General features: G+C 43.6%; 1 protein-coding gene across 1 annotated transcript in view; it reads right to left on the bottom strand.

Moving 5' to 3' along the window:
- The window catches only part of CTNNA1 (catenin alpha 1), a 96,609-nt gene extending 75,275 nt beyond the window's left edge, over positions 1–21,334 (bottom strand). The window contains exons 1-2 of the mRNA XM_084825758.1: positions 21,137–21,334; positions 1,317–1,423 (exon numbers count right to left, since the gene is read on the bottom strand). Of these exons, the coding sequence (XP_084681884.1) occupies positions 1,317–1,421 (105 nt within the window). The 5' untranslated portion in view covers positions 1,422–1,423; positions 21,137–21,334. The remainder of the gene's footprint in view (positions 1–1,316; positions 1,424–21,136) is intronic.
- Positions 21,335–22,644: the final 1,310 nt, after the last annotated feature.

Here is a 22,644-nt window from a genome sequence, read left to right as displayed (position 1 = left end):
AGAGGGTTTTTCCATGCAGTAAGTGCTCATGTTTTGTAGGTAATCTGAAAGCCAGGCAAATTGGACAGCTTTGTCCCCTAAGTCTTCATGAATTACCATGGCGAAATACAGGTTGGCATCTCCTGGAGCTTGATCACCATACCAAAGGCAACTTGACAGTCTCTGCCTTCCAGTATTAAGCCAATACTCTACATGACCTGTTGTGCTATATTTATAAACACCAGATTTCAATGACTTCTCCCATTTCATCTTTGTACAGAAAAGCATTCTTGGCATTCTTTGAACTGAAGCCAATAAGTTACATTCAGTGCAGATGTAACATTAACCAAGGGTGGAAATCAGGTGTGCCTGCTCAGATGCTGTAACTACAGTTGGTGGCACATTTGCATCAAGCTGAATGCTAACCATAGCTAGCTTTAAAGCAGAACTTAAAACTATAGTGAGAAGTAAGTTTATTCTCTGGTTTAAAGCTAGCTGTGGTTAGCATATGAAACCTGTATTTAAGCATATGAGCATGCAGCTCAATATAGTTGTTAACACCAACCATAGTACAGAAAGAGGAAAAGGAGGGGAGAATTTGAGGAGAGTGGAGGAGGAGATATGTGCACCAACAAGCGTGTATGAGACTATAGTGTACTCCTGATCTCTCAAATGTAGGTAAGAGATCAAAAAGCATATCAGTTGCTCTTAGATCTGACTGAAATTGTTTTGACTAGCTATAACTGACTTAAGTGTCATTACTTTAAATGGAACTTAAACAACTAACTTGCTTTGGGTAAAGGGCAACGTCGTTCATGTGGTTGATAGATGGTAACTGATTTAGTTTTAAGAGATAAGTATAGACCTTGCTAAATTTAACACATTTCTATTAGGATCAGGCTTCATTTTAAACTTGGACATTTTTAAAGAAAAAGTCCGTGTAGTTGAAATTTTATGATTTTTAAAATTCTTGATTTTATCTACACAATAGCACCAAGTGAACTTCACTGATGAACAAGGAGTTGAACCATCATTTCCTACACCCAAACTCAATATTCTAGAGTATTTTGCATGCAATATGTTATGAAAAATAGTATCAAACCATAGTTAGCAGGTCCTTGTGTAGTTTTTTTATGTTTCCTTACAAAAGAAAAGCAAGAAAAAGTGTGGACAACATTCAACCCAAGTTCTGAATTCGCCATAGTGCTCATTATATCCTTGACAAGTCCAAAGGAGGCTCAACTGACTACTGATTGTTATTAGTTTCCCAGTGCAACATGGTGGAGCCAAAACATTAATAAAAAGCAAAGGACTACTACACATATAGCATATGTTACCTGTGTGACAAGAGGTTCTAGCAGCCTTTCAACTGCCAGTGTCCTTATCTCCAAGCTTTTTGGATCCCATTTGAAGTTAACGTTTCCTGCGTTAATGGCAGTCATTACTGGGGAGAGAGAAGTAACTGGTAATTTCACTCTTATAACAATTCTCTATGCAGCACAAACCAATGACTGTTTACCCAGAAGACTCACTACATACAATGGGCTTTATTTCAAATTAAGTGTGCACAGGTCAGATGCCTCAGTAGCAGGCTAGGACTGATTCCTTCTATTACTAGAGCTATTCCACAAAAGTAGGAAAAATTATACTTGCCCCATCTATCAAAGAAGGAGTTAGATTAATAGCTTCAATTTTTTTCTGATTCATTACTCATCCTTTAGTCCTAACCTGTCTGCTTTTTCCCTCTCCCCTGCCCCTCACCTTGTCTTCTTCTCTTAAATAAACCGGCCCTAAAATGAGAGAGGTAAAGACGGTAATGTCTGTCACTGGTACAATGCAGCAGTTGAAGACCAGTGAGTTAGATGATTGTTAGGAGCAGGAAAAAATTAGACAATCTAAGTGGATTGCATTGGTTGATCTATGGGGAATAAATGGGTAGATAATCGTAACTGAACAGCAAGATGGACTAGACAACACTTAGTCCAGGGCGGGTTGATTTAAATCAAGGCAATGATGTAGATCAGCAAGAAAAAAGGTCTATTTAAATCACTGATTTAAATCAAGTTACCCATTGAAACGTTTTCATATATTTCCTTAACGATGGTGCAAATCTGACCACTACGCTATTTTAATTTACAACTAAATAGAGTATTACCCAAAGTTAACCTAGCAACTAATTGTAGGTTAATTTTGGGTTGTTTAACCCACAAACAACCCAAAGTGTCTGGGTTTGCACATCAGGAAGCAACCTATGATCAGGATGATTGGAGGCTGCATATTCAAAGTGGAAGCAGCTCAAGCATGGCACGTAACCTCGAAAATTTGGAGTTAAGTAACCTTCAATTTGCCATTGTTACATGCGAACAGGCTCACAGTTTCACTGCATATATTGTGTATGCTTTCCTTTTTACCTATAAAGAGAATGTCTTTAATATATTCCCATTCTGGCCCTGTTCTCATGTAATGGCAGCAAATTATGGGTTAATTAGCCCACGATTTGCCAGGTTGCATGCTGCTGCTTTACATAATCAACCTCCTATCGGCCTGGCTGGAGATGGTTGCACGACGTGTGAACCAGGACACTAAGGGTTATTTGTGAGTTGTTGTTGTTGTTGTTCAGTCGTTCAGTCGTGTCCGACTCTTCGTGACCCCATGGACCATAGCACGCCAGGCCTTCCTGTCCTGCGCTCTCTCCCGGAGCATGCTCAAGTTCATATTCATTGCATCCGTGATGCTATCTAGCCATCTCATCCTCTGCCGTCCCCTTCTCCTTTTGCCTTCAGTCTTTCCCAGCATCAGGGTCTTTTCCAGGGAGTTTTCTCTTCGCATTAGGTGGCCAAAATATTTCAGCTTCAGCTTCAGTATCTGTCCTTCCAATGAGCACTCAGGGTTGATTTCCTTTAGGATGGACTGATTTGACCTCCTTGCAGTCCAGGGCACTCGTAAGAGTCTTCTCCAGCACCACAGTTCGAAAGCATCCATTCTTCGGCGCTCAGCCTTCCTTATAGTCCAGCTCTCACAGCCATACATTACTACTGGGAAAACCATAGCTTTGATTAGACGGACCTTTGTCGGCAAGGTGATGTCTCTGCTTCTTACTATGCTGTCTAGGTTGGCCATAGCTTTCCTCCCAAGGAGCAAGCGTCTTTTAATTTCAGGGCTACAGTCACCGTCTGCGGTGATCTTGGAACCCAAGAAAGTAAAATCTGTCACTGCTTCCATTTCTTCCCCTTCTATATGCCAGGAAGTGATGGGGCCAGATGCCATGATCTTCGTTTTTTTAATGTTGAGTTTCAAACCAGCTTTTGCACTCTCCTCTTTCACCCTCAACAAGAGGCTCTTGAGATCCTCTTCGCTTTCTGCCATTAGGGTGGTGTCGTCTGCATATCGGAGGTTGTTGATAATTCTCCCAGCAATCTTAATTCCGACCTGTGATTCATCCAACCCGGCATTTCTCATGATGTACTCTGCATATAAGTTAAATAAGCAGGGTGACAATATGCAGCCTTGCCGTACTCCTTTCCCAATTTTGAACCAATCGGTTGTTCCATGTCTGGTTCTGACTGTTGCTTCTTGACCCTCGTACAGGTTTCTCAGGAGACAGGTAAGGTGGTCTGGTACTCCCATCACTTTAAGAATTTGCCACAGTTTGTTGTGATCCACACAATCAAAGGCTTTAGCATAGTCAATGAAGCAGAAATAGACGTTTTTCTGGAATTCTCTTGCTTTCTCCATGATGCAGCGAATGTTGGCGATTTGATCTCTAGTTCCTCTGCCTCTTCGAAACCCAGCTTGTACTTCCGGTAGTTCTCGGTTCACATACTGCTGAAGCCTAGCTTGTAGGATTTTGAGCATCACCTTGCTGGCATGTGAAATGAGCGCAATGGTGCGGTAGTTTGAACACTCTTTGGCGTTGCCCTTCTTTGGAATTGGAATGTAAACTGACCTTTTCCAGTCTTGTGGCCACTGTTGAGTGTTCCAGATTTGTTGGCATATTGAATGCAGCACTTTAACAGCATCATCTTTTAGGATTTTAAATAGCTCGGCTGGAATACTGTCATCTCCGCTAGCTTTGTTGTTACTAATGCTTCCTAAGGCCCACTTGACTTCACTCTCTAGGATGTCCGGCTCAAGTTCAGTGACCGCACTATCATGGCTATCAGGGACATTCAGATCTTTCCTGTATAGTTCTTGTGTGTATTCTTGCCACCTCTTCTTAATCTCATCTGCTTCTGTTAGGTCCCTGCCTTCTTTGTCCTTTATCATGCCCGTCTTTGCACAAAACGTTCCCTTGAGATCTCCAATTTTCTTGAAGAGATCTCTAGTCTTTCCCATTCTGTTGTTTTCCTCGATTTCTTTGCATTGTTCATTTAAGAAGGCCTTCTTGTCTCTCCTTGCTATTCTCTGGAACTCTGCATTCAGTTGGGTATATCTTCCCCTTTCTCCCTTGCTTTTTGCTTCCCTTCTTTCGTGAGCTACTTGTAAAGCCTCATCAGACAGCCACTTGGCTTTCTTGCACTTCTTTTTCTTTGGGATGGATTTCGTTGCTGCCTCCTGAACAATGTTACGGACCTCCGTCCATAGTTCCTCAGGCACTCTGTCTATCAGGTCTAATCCCTGAAATCTATTCCTCACCTCCACTGTATATTCATCAGGGATATGATTTAGGTCATACCTGAACGGTTTAGTGGTTTTCCCGACGTTCTTCAATTTAAGCCGAAATTTTGCAATAAGAAGCTCATGATCTGAGCTACAGTCAGCTCCAGGTCTTGTTTTTACTGACTGTATGGAGCTTCTCCATCTTTGGCTGCAAAGGACATAATCAATCTGATTTCGATATTGACCATCTGGTGACGTCCATGTGTAGAGTCGCCTCTTGTGCTGTTGGAAAAGAGTGTTTGCTATGATCAGCATGTTCTCTTGGCAAAACTCTATTAGCTTTTGTCCTGCTTCATTTTGTACACCAAGGCCATGCCTGCCTGTTATCCCGGTGATTTCTTGACTTCCTACTTTAGCATTCCAATCCCCTATGATGAAGAGGACATCTTTTTTGGGTGTTAGTTCTAGAAGGTGTTGTAGGTCTTCATAGAATCGATCAACCTCAGCTTCTTCGGCCTCAGTGGTTGGGGCATAGACTTGAATTACTGTGATGTTGAATGGTTTGCCTTGGATTCGTACTGAGATCATTCTATCATTTTTAAGATTGTAATTTGTGAGTTAAACAACCCTAAATTAACCTAAGAACTAATTGTAGATGAATTTGGGTTTTTTAATCCACAAATAACCCACAGTGTCTGGGTTCGCATGTCATGCAACAACCTCCAACTGGAGGTTGATTATGCAAAGCGGCAGTGGCAGCACATGACCCAGCAAATTAACCCACAATTTGCCACCTTTACATGCAAACTGGGTCATAGGGTCTTTCTTATGACCAGAATGCATAGCAGTTTGAGGTCAACAGCACAATCCTATGGATGTCTCCTCAGAAACACCTTACAATGAGTTCAGTGGGGCTTACTCCAAGTTATGTGAGCATAGGATTGCAGCCTTAGTATGAGAATATAGGAAGATGTACACTGGACAATTTTGTCTTTCCAGTGTTGCTCCTTTCTGCTTCACAGTGGGCTGGTTTGCACAAACAACTCAATGTAGCTTATTTTAGCCATGGTGAGCTGCAGCATGTGTGGGTGGTCATTTTGAATATTCAAGCCATGACTGCAGCTTGTTGTGTAGTCCAGTCGGTGGGGTGGGGGTTGTGTGAGGCTTAAACAATCCTCACATAACCCATAGTCTGTTTTAGGGTCATGCAACAGGTAAAGAACCCTTGCACAGCCCACTCCTGCCAGATTCAGAGGACATGAAAAGTCACCGTTGTAGCTTGACTACTCAAAAGCTGCCTGGCATGCTCCTCAACCAACTGTGGCTTACTTGTCTAAGAAAACAGAAGGTGAGCATCCAAAGTAGATTATAAAGAAGAGAAATGAGTTCTCAGGATGCAAAAATAAATGTACTGTAGGAAGTCCAATGCATTTCAGATTTTTACTTATTTGTAGGCCTTCTTTAGGGGGTAGAGAAAAAAGTCTGCAGAATTTTTTCAGCAAAAGATTGTCTTATGTATCCATCTATTGGCAACTCGCCAACAAGGCTGAAAAGCATTGGGCTTCCTATAAATTTATTTTTGCATCCTGAGAATCCGTTTCTCTTCTTTGTGATCAGCCTATTTAAGCCACAGTGATAGTGAGAACCAGGTCTTTGTCTTGCCCCAGCCTTGCCCTCCCACAAAAAAAGTAGCAAACAAAAACAAATGTAAATGAATGATGTGTTAAAGCAAAGTGTGATAGTTACCGAGTTGAAAAAACTCAATTTTAATTTTTTAAAATCTATTTTTTTAAATTTATTTTAAGCATCAATTTGTATCTACCCTGTTATATTGTCTTTCTGTCTTAACTAACTCCTCCGCCTTGCTTGGCTCAACTCCACCACCAGCACAGACCAACAGTCCTATCTAGCCTGTGTCTTCGCACATGTGACTACTGTCAGGAAAGCGGAGTCCAGAACTTTCAAGAAGCAAGAGCTGTTAGGCTGGACAGAGCCATTTTCATGAGATGAAAAGCTAAAATTAATGTCTATGTTTGATTGGTAGGTAACATCATTTTGATGAGCCTGTAAGTGTAGGTTTAGCATGCTCATGATGAGATCTAATTGCAAGTATGTTATTTTTTAAGTTATAGGGAAATTTAGTATTTTATTTATGATGGTTTAAAAAAAATAATTCAAATAAAAAACTGATTTAAATTTTAAACAATCATTGATTTTTATCAAGCTTGACCAAGACCCTTCCAACAATTATTATATGCTCCAATAATAGCAACACAACAGCATCCTAACTGCATTTTCATATACTGCTGGCATGATGCCACAATGTCAAGGTGCTATGGACAGACTTACAGTACTGTGAACCTTCAGACAAAAAACTCATGCTGCAGCTTCATGCAAAAGAGGGCAGGGCTCTACAACAAAACAGGTATAGTTGTGGCTTATGTAGTTCTACCCACTTTGCTCAATAGTTGTATTCACCTCTACTGAGGGAAGTGCTTTGACAAAAACTATAAGGTAAGTACTTTGCAAACACTCCAGTCCCCATCTGTAATAGCAAGAGAAACCTGCTATCTGCAAGTAGTCCTCTCATCAAACTGTTTGGAAATCAGTGATACTTCCAATGCCTTAAGGAGGATATTCCCAACCCCCTCTTTAGGCCCACTTATAACCATCTAGTTTTACGCTGCCGGGCACAGTCATGCACACTCAGGAATAGACAGCACCAGTATTACAGTCCATACTAAATTATGTAATCCAGAACAGATTACGCAAAGAAAATGGACTCCAATACCACAGCTGAAATACTTGCCAGAATATTGCTCTACCAGCTTGTGATCTGACCACTGGTACACATCTTTGATCTATTAGAGCAGGCAAAACCCCTATCTCTCCACTAAGATCAGTGCAGAGATCAAGTTTTCTCTCACAAAACTCTTGCAAAGCTAGGGAGGGAGGGAGGGAGAGGGAAGGAGAGGCAGTCTTTGAAAGAAAACGCCTTAAACTGAAAGTTCTGTGATAAGCTCATGTATGAGACATGTAATACCATGAGATAGCCGAGTCAGGTACGTTTCATTCTAGAATGACATACATCATCATGGTTGCAAAGATGAACTTGAAAATTTAGCAAGAATCCTCAAAACACAAAACGGAGTCCAGTTTTGATAATTAGAAGTATCCAAACATCTTTACTGTTACATATTCCCAACCTAGGAATTGCACAAATACAGTAATTTGCAAAAGCACAACAAGCCACACCGTGTTGCTGCTTGTGTAAACAGAATTCAAAGTTAGTTTCAATTTTGAGCCTCAAATTGATATTGTCAACAAACCAGACTTTAAAATGATCAAAATATCATTTTTTTAGTTCATCACCCAGACTCCTCTCTGGCATAAGTGCAGGAACATCCAACCACTGACCTTTCATAGATCCGCCCATGAAACCAAGACTATAACATACCAAAAGTAGAGAGGAAAGGCACCAAAGAAGTGCTTAGAAAGGAATAGCTCCGGAGAACTCCTGCAAGGGTGTGCATGAGTATACACAGTCTCTAGCCAAGCCTTTCAATATAAAAAAAAATATTCCCAACAGCAAGATTCCAATCACATCATCCACCATATAGACCCTGTTTGGATGTAATGGTGGCTTTTGGCGGCACTTTGTGGGTTAATTGACACACAAATTGCATGGATGTGAGCCAGCTCCGGTTTCACAGATTGTCTCTGTGATGTGGGTTAAACAACCCCAAGTTAACCCAAGTACAAACCATGGGTTAATTAACCTACAAATTGCCACCGAAAGTCATAGTGACATCCAAACAGGGTCATTGTCTCAGGAGCAGCACACTGCATGAAGAAAGATGAAAAGGTAGGGAGGAACTGCACTATCGGCTCTACCAACATTCCCTGGCAACATGAGATTTCACAACACAAGCTGCTCCATAACCCCTAACAATAAGTATTAACTGGGCTTTCAAGCAACTCCAGTTCTACATTGGCTTGAAATGGACACACAGTAGCTTTGGATTATGGCTACAATATTACTCAAGCACAAAAAATATTTACTGCTTATGATACTTTTAAAAAGTGGAAATATTACTACTAAACATTTTAGAAGATCTCAAACGCTACTTACTTTCTTTGCATGGCAGAACTTAGAACAAGGAAGTTAATTCCCATACCCACATCTTGCTTACGACCCTTGTTGGCTAAAGACCTGAAGCAGCACTAGGCTCTTACAACTGCAGGAAACCTGAAACTTGTTAGTTCAAATACAACACAGTCCATCTGTCTCCCTACCCTCCCAAACTCCCTTGCCTCTCTATCTCCTTACTGTTCCTGCTAATATGACATAACCTATCAATCCTGTATCTGAGAGACCTATCGACCCTTTTGCTTTGGATCCTCTTTTCCTCAATTGTCTACTCAGCCCTTCTTTTCTGGTCATTGTCTTCTCCTTCCCCTGCATTCTCTCAGCCCACAGCCTCTCATTCAGCCACCATGTCCCTGGACTACTTGCCAGATTGTTCCCAATATATTGACCTGTGTCCCCCCGGCTGTGGCCATTGCACTCTTAGGTTAGAAGTGCCAAGATAGTGATAAATCAGACTCAAAGGTTTGCTTACAAGGAGACTTTATTGAGTAACTTACAGCACACAGGCGTACCCAATGGTTGGATCAGACAGCTTCTCTGAACCACGAGCCATTGGGTACAATGGGTCTTATGCTGCCTATTGCTAACATGTATGGTATAACAGCAGCTTAGCCCCTAGGGTTCATTCTCAGCATAGGCTAGAAGTGTTTGGTTCTCAGGCACAGCCACCTGTAAACAGACTTTGCTTCCCAGGCACATCAGAGATAAAGACTCTCCTCATTAGCAAGGAATGCACCAAGAAGGCTGTTATCGGCCTTTTGACTCATCTGCACCAATAATGAACTTAAGCAAGCATTATGGATCTCTAGGCCCCTCTAACACTACAAATGACTTGGCTACGCTCCTGGGGCCAATACAGGATGAGATAGTAAACTAAGCATCATTTGCAAAATTTAAGTAAAGTGCATCAGCAATCCAGAATTTGCTTCTCAATTAAATAAGTCTACGGTATCAGGCTAAGAAAAATGCTACTGTTGCTTAACAGGAATAGCTATGCAATAATGTCATCATTTCACTCAAGAGCCTCAAACTTTTGTTCTTCTATGCCACTTCCATTCCAGTCACAGCGTGTACAGAAAAACAAACTCTGATACTGTACAGAGCAATACATCAGCTTTGGCAGGAAGCCTAGATGACAATTAAACAACTGCATTAATGGAAGTACTATACTTGTCTGGTAGACTACATACCAGACAGTAATCTTCCTATCCAAAGAACTTTGATTACACAACATACTCACACAGCAGAGTCCTCAACAAATAATTAAAAAAAGAACGGCAACACTCTTTTAACTTTTTTTTAACACTAGTTATTGTAAGGACTACCCATTAAGCCAAGGGGACTGGATGGAATAAACAGTGAATAATTACACAGTGAAACAGTTATGGAAGGGGGGAGAAGAGGAAAGACCAGTTATTCCTGCAAAGCACATATGCAAGTACACCCTAAGATTACATTGCCTAGTTATTTTATCCACCATGACAATACTTTATAGTTACCCATCCCTCTTGTTTGACCTAACAGGAAGAGTAAAAGCAAATGCAGTGTGTGCGCGCAGCGAGGGGGGCGAGAGGGAATCTCCAAGTGGCTGAAGTGCACTAAGAACCAAGTTAGCTATACTAACATTTAAGGATACAATCCTAACTACACATGCTGGAACAAACGTCATGTGAATTCAGTGAGATTTATTCACGGGTTAATAGGGTGCTTGGGATCAGGGTGAACCACACATGTTATTAGGACCAGATATGCCCCCCCCCCAAGTCAGGAGAAACTGCAGTGGTTCATTTTACCCCATTAGAATTGGACACTTTCCCCCAAAGCAAATACTGAACAGAAGTAGCATCTGTTAAAAAGGGAGTCAATTTGCACTAGCACTTTTCTGCTAGAACTATTGCACCAAGCAACTCTATAATCCAGCTTTCCCCAACCTGGTGCCCTTTAGATGTGTTTGACTACAACTCCCAGCAAACCGCCCCACTCATGTTAGCCAAGCTGGCTGGGGGACGCTGGGACTTCTAGTACAACATATCTGAAGGTCACCAGACTTGGGAAGGCTGCTATAGTCTAAGGCAGCCTTCTCCACCCAGATGTCCTCCAGATATTTTGGACTTCAATTCCCATCAGCCCCAGCAAGCATGGCCAATGGTAAGGAATTCTGGGAGTTGTAGTCCAAAACATCTGAAGAGCACCAGGTTTGAGAAGACTGATCTAAGGCAACTTTCTGACAATCCTTATGTTTGTGTCCATGCCCTTCCAGAAAGTCTTCTACTGACTCTAAAGCACGAGTTCTCAACTCTGTCAGGCTGCACCTATGGGGAAGATACCAAACTCCTTCGTAAGATACAAGAAATGTATAGATGCAAGAGAAGTCCTCTTTGCAAGATCAAGAAAGAAGTGACAGAATGATGTACAGGGTTAGATACGCAACAGAAAGAAAGCAAGACCAGATGGAGAGACACAGGACTAGAAAAACCCAGAGCACCTGGTTGCCCAAGAGTCAAGTAATTTAAAATGTTTTTCAAATCCTAGAGAGAAGAATTGAGGCAGAGAAAGAATAAGGCTAGACAGAAGGTTGACACAGTGCAGACCAAACTCACATCCAAGAACCTCAGCCCTACAGATGCTTCATAGAAGTTGGGAAGTTACTCCTGTTTCAAGCCCAAGAAAAGGGGATGGATTAAAAGAGAAAATGAGGCTTCTACTACCATCCTTAGCTAAATCTCCTGAAGCATCTGCACAAGACTGTGAACTTAAGAGGCTGTGAACTAAGTTAGTTATTAAGTGTAGACCTCCCCAACACTTAATATAACATTCTCACAGAGAAAAGCAAATTTGAGAATCTTGATACATTTATACATTTGGATCCTATACTTGGCAAAGTTCATTATTGCCCGAATATAATTTCACCATGAAGAAAACAGAATTCTACCCTGGCTTAGAGCGATGTATCCCATAAATAAAGTACGCTAGCATTGATTGTGTGTCTTGCTTCCAAAAACCTCATTCACCAAGTACAACCTGGAACCTAACCAAATTGTGCCTACTGCTTTTAAAGGTATGTTGTGGAGAGCATTTGGGTAGTACTGAGGATAAATTGTTTACTCTGAACAAGGGTGCAGCAGGAACCAAAATTGAACATGATCTGGGAATAAACACTTAGAACAAAGAAACAAAAGTGAATTCTATGATCAGGTGCTCGGGTATATAAAAACACAAAAACAGCCATGCTGGATCATACCAAGGATCCATCTAGTCCAGTATTCTGTTCAGTGGCCAACCAGCTGTCGACCTGGAACCCACAAGCAGGACAAGACTGCAACAGCGCCCTCCCACCCATATTCCCCAGCAAGTGGTGCACATGGGCTCATTTGCCTCTGGTACTAGCACATAGCCATCAAGACTAGTAGCCACTGATAGCCTTTTCCTCAAGGAATTTGTCCAACCCCCTTTTAAAGCCATCCAACTTGGTGGCCATCACCACATGCTGTGGTAGTGAATTCCATAGTTTAACTATGTGCTATTTGAAGAAGTACTTCCTTTTATCTGTCCTGAATCTCCCACCAATCAACTTCATAGGATGACTCGAGTTCTAGTATTTTGAAAGGGAGAAAAATGTTTCCCTATCCACATTCTCCACACCATGCATAATTCTGTAGACCTCTATCATGGCTCCCCTTACCCTCTTTTATTCCAGGCTAAACAATCCCAGCTGTTGTAACCTTCTCTCATAGGGGAGATGCTTGATCATTTTAGTTGTCCTTTTCTGCATTTTTTCCAGCTCTACAATCTCTTTTTTTAAGTGTGGTGACCAGAACTGTACCCAGTATTCCAAGCATGGTCACACTATAGATTTGTATAAGGGGAATATGATAGTGGCAGTTTTATTCTCAACTCCTTTTTCTAATTATGCCTAACATGGTATTTGTGTTTTTTACAGCGGCTGCACACTGGGTTGACATCTTCAGCGAGCTGTCTACTACAACCCCAAGATCTCTCTCCTGGTCAGTCACTGCTAGCTCAGATCCCATTAGGTTATATTTGAAGTTGGGATTTTTTGCCCCAACATGCATCACTTTACACTTGCTGACATTGAACTGCATTTGCCATTTAGATGCCCATTCTCCCAGTTTGGGGAGATCCTTTTGGAGTTCCTCCCAATCCCTTCTTGTTTTAACCACTCTAAATAATTTGGTGTCATCAGCAAACTTGGCCACTTCACTGCTTACTCCTAATTTCAGATCATTTATGAAAAAGCACTGTTCCTCATACAGACCCCCCTATTTACTTCGCTCCATTTGGAGAATTGACCACTGATTCCTCCTCTCTGCTTTCTGTTCTTTAACCAGTTACTGATCCATAAGAGGACCTGTCCTCTTATTCCATGACTGCTAAGTTTGCTCAGGAGTCTTTGGTGAGGACTTTGTCAAACACCTTTTGGAAGTCCAAGTAAATAATGTCCACCGGATCTCCCCTGTCTACATGTTTATTGACTCTCTCAAAGAACTCTAAAAGGTTAATGAGACAGGACTTGCCTTTATGGAAACCATGTTGATTCTTTTCCAGCAGGAATTGTCCTTCTGTATGCTTACTAATTTTATCTTTAATAATGCCTTCAACCAATTTACCTAGAACAGAGGTTAAGCTAATGGACCTGTAATTTCCTGGGTCCTCCGATCCCGTTTTGAATACTGGTCCTACATTGGCCATTTCCCAGTCCCCTGATATAGAGGCTGATTTTAGGGACATGTTGCATATTTTGGTTAGAAGAGCAGCAATTTCATATTTGAGTTCTCTTGAGTTCTTTGATGGATACCATCTGGGCCCGGTGATTTATTTGCTTTCAGTTTATCAGTAAGATTGAGAACTTCATCTTTTGTCGCCACCATTTGCCTCAGATCCTCAGACTCCTTTACTGAAAACATTCAGGCACAGGTATCTGTCCTATGTGTTGTGCAGTGAAAACAGATGAAAACAACTCATTCAGCTTCTCTGCAAGCTCCGTCAGTACTCCTTTAACTTTATTGTCATCCAGTGATCCAACTGCCTCTCTAGCTGGTTTCCTGCTTCCGATATCTTTAAACAATTATTTATTATTGGCCTTGATATTGTTAGCGATATGCTCTTCAAAAAGCTTTTTCGCATCTCTTATTGTCTGCTTGCATTGCCTTTGTGCAAGCTGGTGCTCGCTTTTGTTTTCCTCACTTGGGCAAGACTCCCATTTTCTGAAGGGAGCTCTCTTTTCACTAATAGCTCCCTTAATGCTGCTTGTGAACCATGCTGGCGACCTCTTGGACTTGATGCTACCTTTCCTAACATGTGGTATACATTTTAGCTGGGCTTCTATTACTGTGGTTTTGAGTAATCTCCAAACATTCTGAAGAGATTTAATCCTCTGGACCCCTCCTTTTAACTTCCTTTTCACCAGTTGCTTCATTTTAGAGAAGTTTCCTCTTTTGAAGTCAAATGTGACCGTGTTGGACTTCCTCGGCGCTTTCCCATTTAAATATATATTAAATCCGATAGCACTGTGATCACCGTTTCCAACTGGTTCAACAACATTTACATCTCGTACTAGGTCCTGGGTGAGACCACTTAGGATTAAATCCTGAGTTGCCTCCCCTCTGGTTGGTTCCATGACCAACTGTTCTAGGGCACAGCTATTTAGGGCATCAAGACATTTAACCTCTTTGTCTTGACTGGAACATGCATTTGTCCAGTCAATGGGGGGTAACTGAAGTCACCCATTATTACAACACTTCCCTCGTTTGGAGGCCTCCCTGATTTTGTTTTCCATCAGGTCACTCTGAGCATTCTGGTCTGGGGGACGATAGCACCTTCCTAGCACTAAATTAGTATTGGAGGCTGGTATTGTCACCCACAGCGCTTCTGTGGAAAAGCCTATCTCTTTTAGGTTTTCTAGTCTGCTCGACACTATGCCCTCTTTAACGTAAGGGCAACACCTCCCCCACGACGGCCTTCTCTGTCCTTCCTACAGAATTCATACCCAGAAATGACCGTATCCCATTGGTTCTCTCCATTCCACCAGGTTTCTGTAATGCCCACTTTTTCCTTTAAAACCAAACACTCCAACTCTCCCATTTTGGCTCAGAGGCTTCTAGCATTTGCATAGAAACACCTATACACGGTGTCCCTCCCTAGATGCCTCTGGCATGTGCATCTTTTGCTATGGGACTTTGGCCCCTTTGATTTTACCATGTACTCCTGGCCAATTTCCTCCCCTTCTACATCTGAGCCATCAAAAACATGTTCACTTGATTTATCCTGAACCTGATGCTTCCAAGCTCCTGTCGGCTTTCCCCCAGGGTTTAGTTTAAAAGCTGCCTGGCCACCCTTTTTATGTTTAGCGCCAGCAGTCTGGTTCCATTTTGGTTCAAATGGAGTCGGTCCCTCTTCTACAGGCCCAGCTTGTCCCAAAATGTTCCCCAGTGCCTAATAAATCTGAACCCCTCCTCCCTGCACCACCATCTCATCCACACATCGAGACTGCTCAGCTTCGCCTATCTAGCTGGCCCTGCACATGGAACAGGTAGCATTTCAAAGAAAGCCACCTTGGTGGTCCTGGATTTCAACCTCCTACCTAGCAACCTAAATTTGGCTTCCAGGACCTCACGACTACATTTTCCCACAACATTGGTACCAACATGGACCACGACCACTGACTCCACCCCAGCACTACCTACGCTATCTAGACAGCGCGTGATATCCGCAACCTTCACACCATGCAGACAGTTCACCATGTGGTCTACACGCCCATCGCAAACCCAGCTGTCTATGTGTCTAATAATCGAATTTCCCACTACCACAAGCCTCCCTCCTCCCGGAAGCACATCCTCGGTGTGAAAGGGTATTTGTTTGTCTTCCAAGGAATGGTTCCCTTCTAAAGGATCATTTCCCTCTTCCTCAACATGATGCCCTCCTTCCCTGAGGCCCGTATCCTCCGTGACAGCAGAGGAGCTGTCACCCTGGGAGTGGGACACAGCTAATAGATCCCTGTAGGTCTCATCCACCAACCTCTCTGCCTCTCTTAGCTTCTCCAGGTCAGCAACAATGGCCTCAAGGGAATGCACCTGTTCCCTGAGAGCCAGGAGCTCATTACACCAAGCACACATCCATGACTTCTGTCCAGCAGGCAGGCAGCCATACATGTGGCACTCAGTGCAGTACAATGGATAGCCCCTACCCCGCTGCTGGCTTTCTACCTTCATAACTGGTTTTTCATTTGGGAGAGTTTTCCCTGTAAAACTTAGTTGTTTACTATGAGAAGGTGGGGAAATTATTTATATTTATTTACTGTTACTTATTTACTGTTACTTACTGTCAGTCCAGAATAGGGAGGAAAGAGTTGACTGCCCTGGCTTCCTCGCCCTGTTGCTAAATTCGCACAGTTGTTAAGGGCGTCTCTGCTTTCAACCGTTAGAGAGACTTCTTGAACAGGAAAGGAAAGTGTATAAAATGATGCACGGTGTTGAGAAAGTAGATAGGGAGATGTTTTCTCCCTGTCTCATAATACTAGAAACCACTGTCACCCATTGAAGTAGAATGATGGGAGTCTCAGCACAGATAAAAGTAAGTACTTGTTAACAGGATGTCTGGTAATGCATTTTGGGGATTGAAGATTGATGCTGCCACCTTCCTGGATTGGAGCCAACTAACTCCCACACAGAAGCAGCATTGCTGCCTACTTTGTGAGAACATCTGGAGGGGAGGGGAGTGGAGGAGGGAAAACAGAGAGACAGAGAGAGAAGCAACCACATACACTTAATTTCCTTTGGGTCCGAGTCAAAATCAGATCAGTAGAATTTTAAAAAACAACAACATGGGATCCCCCACCCCCAGCTGACCACCATCATATTGAAGCTTATAGACCACACAGCAAAAAAATAAAAGTAAACAATCACCGATCTTGCACTTGCCAGCACCACCATAGCACAAAAACATAGATCCAAGGCACAGATCATAATTTTAACATAGGATACCAACAAAACCACCGTGACACACAGAACACATCTATGGGCACAAAGGTGACCTACGATTTGAGGGTGGTTGGGGGCAGGGAATCCCTTGTAAAAATTATGAGGATCTATTCCTTCAATCCATGCTTTTGTGCCCTGGTTGCGCTGGCAAGTGCTAGTTTTAATTTGATGGCTGTGGGGGAGGGGGAATCCCATGTAGGAATCATTCAAATTCATGATTATTTTTTATTTACTAGATCTTGCCGTTTTGTGACTGGCCATACTTCCACAACAATCATTTTGTGGTGGCACCCACAGCACGTTGTCTAAGTTACAAGTATACCCACAGACACAAAAAGGTTGGGGTACCCCTGATTTAGTATATATGATAATTTTGGTATGATTAATGGAGTGTGTTACAGTAGCAGCATAACACTACTTCCATGTAGTGCTTCAAAATCCCATGACGCTCCACCACTTCCTTACAAAGCAGCCTATGGCTGAGACATAATATGGCTCCTTCCCATATAAGCATTTTCTCTCCTAGGGTACTAGTGATGATGCTATATCATCTTGATGAAGCACTGCATCTCCTCTTAGAAGTAACCGAACCACTGAGAGATCAAGCCACACACAAGCTGCTCTCTGTGTTCCCCCCAGTACCATATGAACCTACCTCAAGGTACTCCTGAGAGAGAGTGAAAGTTACACCAAAGCCTTGTAAACAATGGCCCCTTTGTTGACTCTAGGAAGCTCAATAAAAGTGAATTTACTCATAATTGCATATTTCCCCGTTTTACAACTGCCTTCACCTTCCTTACCCTTCCTCTGTTGTCTCTCCTGTGTTGAATTATAGATTATAAGATCTCTGGGAAGAGACCTGTCCTCTTGTACTCTGTCAAGTGCCATGAATGTTGATGGCACAATAATACTCTTCACTATCAGAAGAGGAAAATAATTAGATTTCAATTACACCAACTATCTAGAATTGCATGTACTGTTCCTGCTGTGCAAGCCAAGACAGAGCATTTTAGCTCTGAAATTAACTGCCGTGTTGAGGGTGCTCCCCTGTCTAGTGTTTTAGACTAGATGTGTTCATTTCTCAGAACACTTCTACCTTTAACCAACTCACTGGTTCAAAACACAAGGGCCAGTTCATGAGTCACAGTGGCAAATCATGGTTTAATTAACCCACAAATTCCTGGGATGCAAGCTATACACAAGCTGCTTCTACTTTTGGTAAATAACCTCCAATTGGCCCAATCAGAGATTGTGAAACCTGGACCGATGGGCTGCTTAGGTGCTAAAGAACCAAGTGGTTAACCCACTAACAAACCATGTATTAACTGCATGTCAAGCTCACAACCTCTGACTGGACTGAGCAGAGGTTGTTTACAGAAAGCGGCTCATGCACAGCGTGCATCCCAGCAAACCTTGGGTTAAATAACACATGATTTGCCAACATGACATACAGACCAGGTCAATATGAAACAAGACAAATCATCTGGGTGCGCCTGATCTCATGTGATCTTGGAAGCTAAGCAGGGTCAGCCCTGGTTAGTACTTGGATGGGAGACTGCCTGGGAATCAGGCTTCCTGCATTGAGCAGGGGGTTGGACTTGATGGTCTTGTTGGCCCCTTCTGACCCTATGATTCTGTGATTCTAAGACAGGGTCCACGAAGAGGTGCAAAACATGGGAAACACACAATCCACGGATGCATGAGATAATTAAACTTTTAAAAGCATATACACACGGAGGTAGGCTCTTCTTCAGGGATGTATTTGTATACACAAAAATATGACATATGACAAACAGAATTAGAACTACTTCATAAATTGTACTCTTCACTAAGAGCATACCAAATGTTTGCAAAAAATCATGTTTAATAACATCTTTTTAAAAGCGTATTAGTATTCTTATACAAGTTGTCTGATAGGGAAACTATCACATAATACGATACAAAAATTAGAGGCTCTTAAAATATGCTTTTAATTATTATTTTTTGTAATTTAATCGTGAGTATAAATAAAAGGCATCCTTGGAATTCAACTGTGAACCTTGACCTGGCAATTACACAAAATGGCACTCCATTGTTACCACATTGGTTATCTGACAGCATTATGGAGGATGCAATACTAAATGTGCACAAATAGCAGCTGGAATCCAAAGGTATATCTGCATGTATACTGAATCAGTTCTGTGTGACTTCCACATACAAGTCTACCACTTTCACCTGGCTTTAATCACCAAGCCAAAAACTGTAGTCACTTGCCCCCTCCTGTTGCCAGTTTTTGTATATTTGTAGGGCAGCAGCCAAGGGACCCAGCCTTCCTTTCCCATGCGAAGTAGGGGCATGGATGTTGCCCATTTGGCCACTCAGCGAAGGAGCTCTGGGCACCTTGGCTGAACAGCAGCAAGGGAAACTCCCCTCTCAAATACCCTTTCTTACTCCAGAACAGAAAAAGGTGGCAAGGTTGTTTCTCCTTCTCCCCTGGTTTGGCCCTATGGGACCAAGGTATTCTGATCACCTCAGTCATGCAGTACCCAAGCAACTCCCAACCTTTCTCCCAACAGTTTGAGTGGAAGGGGGCATAGAACTGCCTTGCAACTGCTGGGATGCTGCTCCCCTCTGAAGCTTGAAAGCAGAGAAGCTTACCTCATCACACTTGCCAGGCAGCAGTGCCTTACTCAGCATAGCTAGCAAAATTGTGGAAGCCTCCTTCCACAACACCCCCCCCCCAATTGCAGCATGTCCTGCTGCATCAGATGCTGCTCCAGGGGGTCCCTGGCATGTAGGAGTAACAGGTGACAGAAGAGCTGTGATGCAACAGGGCATGCATAGTCCTTTGGATTCCAACAGACATATTTAGAAAAGGGATAGTTTTCTCAATTCAAATATCAGAGGTGTACTAATTTAGTGGGAGTTATATTAACAGTTTGAGACACTAACCTGTATGAAGCATAACCAAATTAGTTACAGAAAGATTTTTAGTACTGAACCAGAACAAAAATGGAGATAATGGCTATCCAAATTCTGAATGGTTCAAGTCACCATGAAGTTTAGCAGGTGGCTTTGTACCTAACCTACCTCAAATCATTCTGATAAACAAGAAAATATATGATACCCATCTTGTTCTCAGGATAAGGGCAGCAGGACTTACACCAAGCAAATATGCATAGATTAATCTGTAAATAAGGTAACATGCCACTCGTTCCTTCCTACAGAAAACTAACTCAACATATGCTACTTGCAGCACAGATGCTTACAGCTCAACAATGGAAATCATCCTGGCTATTAAGAAGAGACAGATTGGATTTAGAAAATTATAGGATGTTTTGATAACAGATAAATTAACACAACAAATATGAACTAAACCATGATGATAAAAATGTTATGGCAGACTGATGGCCAATATATTATCTGAAGAATGATTCAAAGAACACTTACCCCAATATATACCACAAAATGTACAATTAGTAGCTTATAACAGCCACCTGATATGAAAATGTATGCCAATATTAGATTTATCTAGAAAAAATATATGGTGGTGAATGGAGGAGTTTGCTGTTCTTGTTGACTATATTTTAAAAATAAAACACATGGTTAAAAATAATTAGTTATGGGAATAGCTTTTACTCCTGTAATACTTTTGCTGCTTTAACAGTATTCTTCAGAAGCCACGCCAAACTTTTCTTCCCCCAGATGGAGTAACAGAAGTTTATACTAACTTTGTGGGCCAGAGCGCCCAAGAAGTACCTCCCCCGCCATTTGAAGTTTGCTTTCTGTTACTGCTGGAAGAAGGTGCGGCGCAGACCTACTCCTCTCCCTAGCATACCATTTACACATTCTGCCCTGAAACCCACACCCTTAAAAGAGCGCCCGCAGCAGTTTTAAACGCAGAAAACGCTAGACCTTATCACGGTTTCAAAACTCCGAGCGGCTGGGGGCAAAACAGGCGTGTTAAAGGAGAGACCGAGCAAAGGGAAGGGAAAGGAGCGCTCCCTTTTATCACCGGCCCAAGCAACTCCTGGGGAGAAAAGGGACACAGACCCTCTTCCTCTGCCCTCCCTCCCACCCACAGATAGGAGCTCACAAATCCCTGGAATGAGGACACCGCCCAGCGCAGGGAAAGGGGGGGAGGCGGCGGGGGCCTCCAGCGCCGGCGGCCGAGTGGGAGGAGGAGGAAGAGGATAATCTCCACAGGGCGGTTCCGGGACCCACTAAGTGGGGTGGGGCGGGGGGGCGAGAAGAGAAGGGCGGGGGGCGGGGGAGGAGACGACTGCGAAGGCCGCCGCCGCCGCCGCCGCCTTCGTTCCCCTCACAGCGCTGACTAGTCTGAGGCCACTTTCCAAAGTTTGCAACTCGGCCAGAGGAGGCCAAGCCAGGCAGAAGTAGCGACACTTCAACCGCCGCTTCAGCGGAAAGTTACCTGCGGAGGCGGCTGCTGCTCTTCCGCTGTGGTGGCGGTTATTACCACGGAATCCCCAGGCCCCGCCGCTGCTTCTGCCGCTTTGTCTGCCGGTGGCCGGTCGGTTCTCGCTCCTCGCCGCCGCGCCCTGTCCCGAGCCGGAGAGTCTGCGAAGAAGACGAGGAAGCAGACTCTTCCGGGCACCTCCCCCCGCAGACCGCCTTTGCTCTTCCAGCACCGCCCGCTGCTCACCGCCGGCTCTTCCCGGCGCCGCCCTCCGGCCCCTCGCGCCGGCTCTTCCGCGGCTCACCGCCGGCTCTTCCCGGCGCCGCCCTCTGCCCACGCAGCCCGGCTCTTCCCGGCGCCGCCCTCCGCCGAGAGGGAAAGGCGTACGCGCCAGACCAGACGCTGCCTTCTCTTGCTGGCGGACCTTCGGCTTCCGGCGGCGGCACCGGCGCGAGGAAAGGAGAAGCGAGGGAGGAGAAGCAGTCGCTGCAACAGCTTCTGGGTGTGAGGGGGCGGGAGGAGCGAAGGAAAGTGAGTGAATCAGGGAGAGAGTTTCAGGTGAGAGGTTACTGAGATTGCATTTACACGGCCAAAGGGAAAATGGCAATTCGGTTTCTTTTGGAAAGGGCTAAAAAAAAAGGCTGCGTGCGCCTTCATTGCTCACCTGCCCGTCACGTCCAGTGACGCGTGTTCCCCATTTTTCCATATAAGGTTGGACGCTCGCCCCTGTTCACTGAAAGTGTGTGAGGTATGGTTAAACAGAGTCCTCCATTTCCTGGAGATGGCGTGATCTCGTTACGGGGGCAAGAGGCGCCTTGGGAAAGACTGGCGTGGCCCTCCTTTGCAAGGCTGACGTGAGCAAGCAGTTGCGCAATAGACGGGGAAACTCTGTAATGATTTATTTATTGAATGAACATACTTGCACCTCACGGTTCTTTCTTGAAAAAGATCTCGAGGCAGCATGCAGTCTGGCCAAAAAGCAACAGCAAAATACAACTGAGCACACAGACTAAGTGTAATAGGCACCAGAGCAGCAAAATTCAAAATCCCTGCTCAGTTGCCTTCTGATCAATTTTGTTGGTTTGTTTACTTTAATAACATGTACTCCGCCCTTTAACAAATTCCCAGACAAACACTTTTCCCAATGCCCTATCAAAGAGTCATATTTTTGAGGCTCGCTAGAAATCCAACAATGATGAGGGCTGGTGGTCCTCACTTGGGGGAGCATAACTGTGGTTCAGCAACCCATCTTATGCAACCCAACTTCCATAACTGTGGCTCAACCACCTAAAAAGCTTCATCTTTCATGCCCAACCATCATGCCCCAGACAATGGGTGGAAATGGGTAAGTGCTTCTGATGATCAGGAATAGGTAACTCGGTGCCTTACGGATGTTTTGGACTATAGCTCCCATAACCCCTGATGGCTGGGACTGACAGAAGTTGTAGTCCAAAGCATCTGGAAAGCACTCTGGAGTTGCACTCTGGAGTTGCCTACTCCTGTGAGGTGGTGAGGGCCAGTCC

The sequence above is a fragment of the Heloderma suspectum genome, chromosome 1 (genome assembly GCF_057233095.1).
Source record: "Heloderma suspectum isolate Gila_16-S chromosome 1, 16-S_ref, whole genome shotgun sequence".
In the NCBI taxonomy this organism is placed as follows: domain Eukaryota; kingdom Metazoa; phylum Chordata; class Lepidosauria; order Squamata; family Helodermatidae; genus Heloderma; species Heloderma suspectum.
The sequence above is the reverse complement of the archived record's forward strand: the minus strand, read 5'-3'. Positions and strand labels throughout refer to the sequence as shown.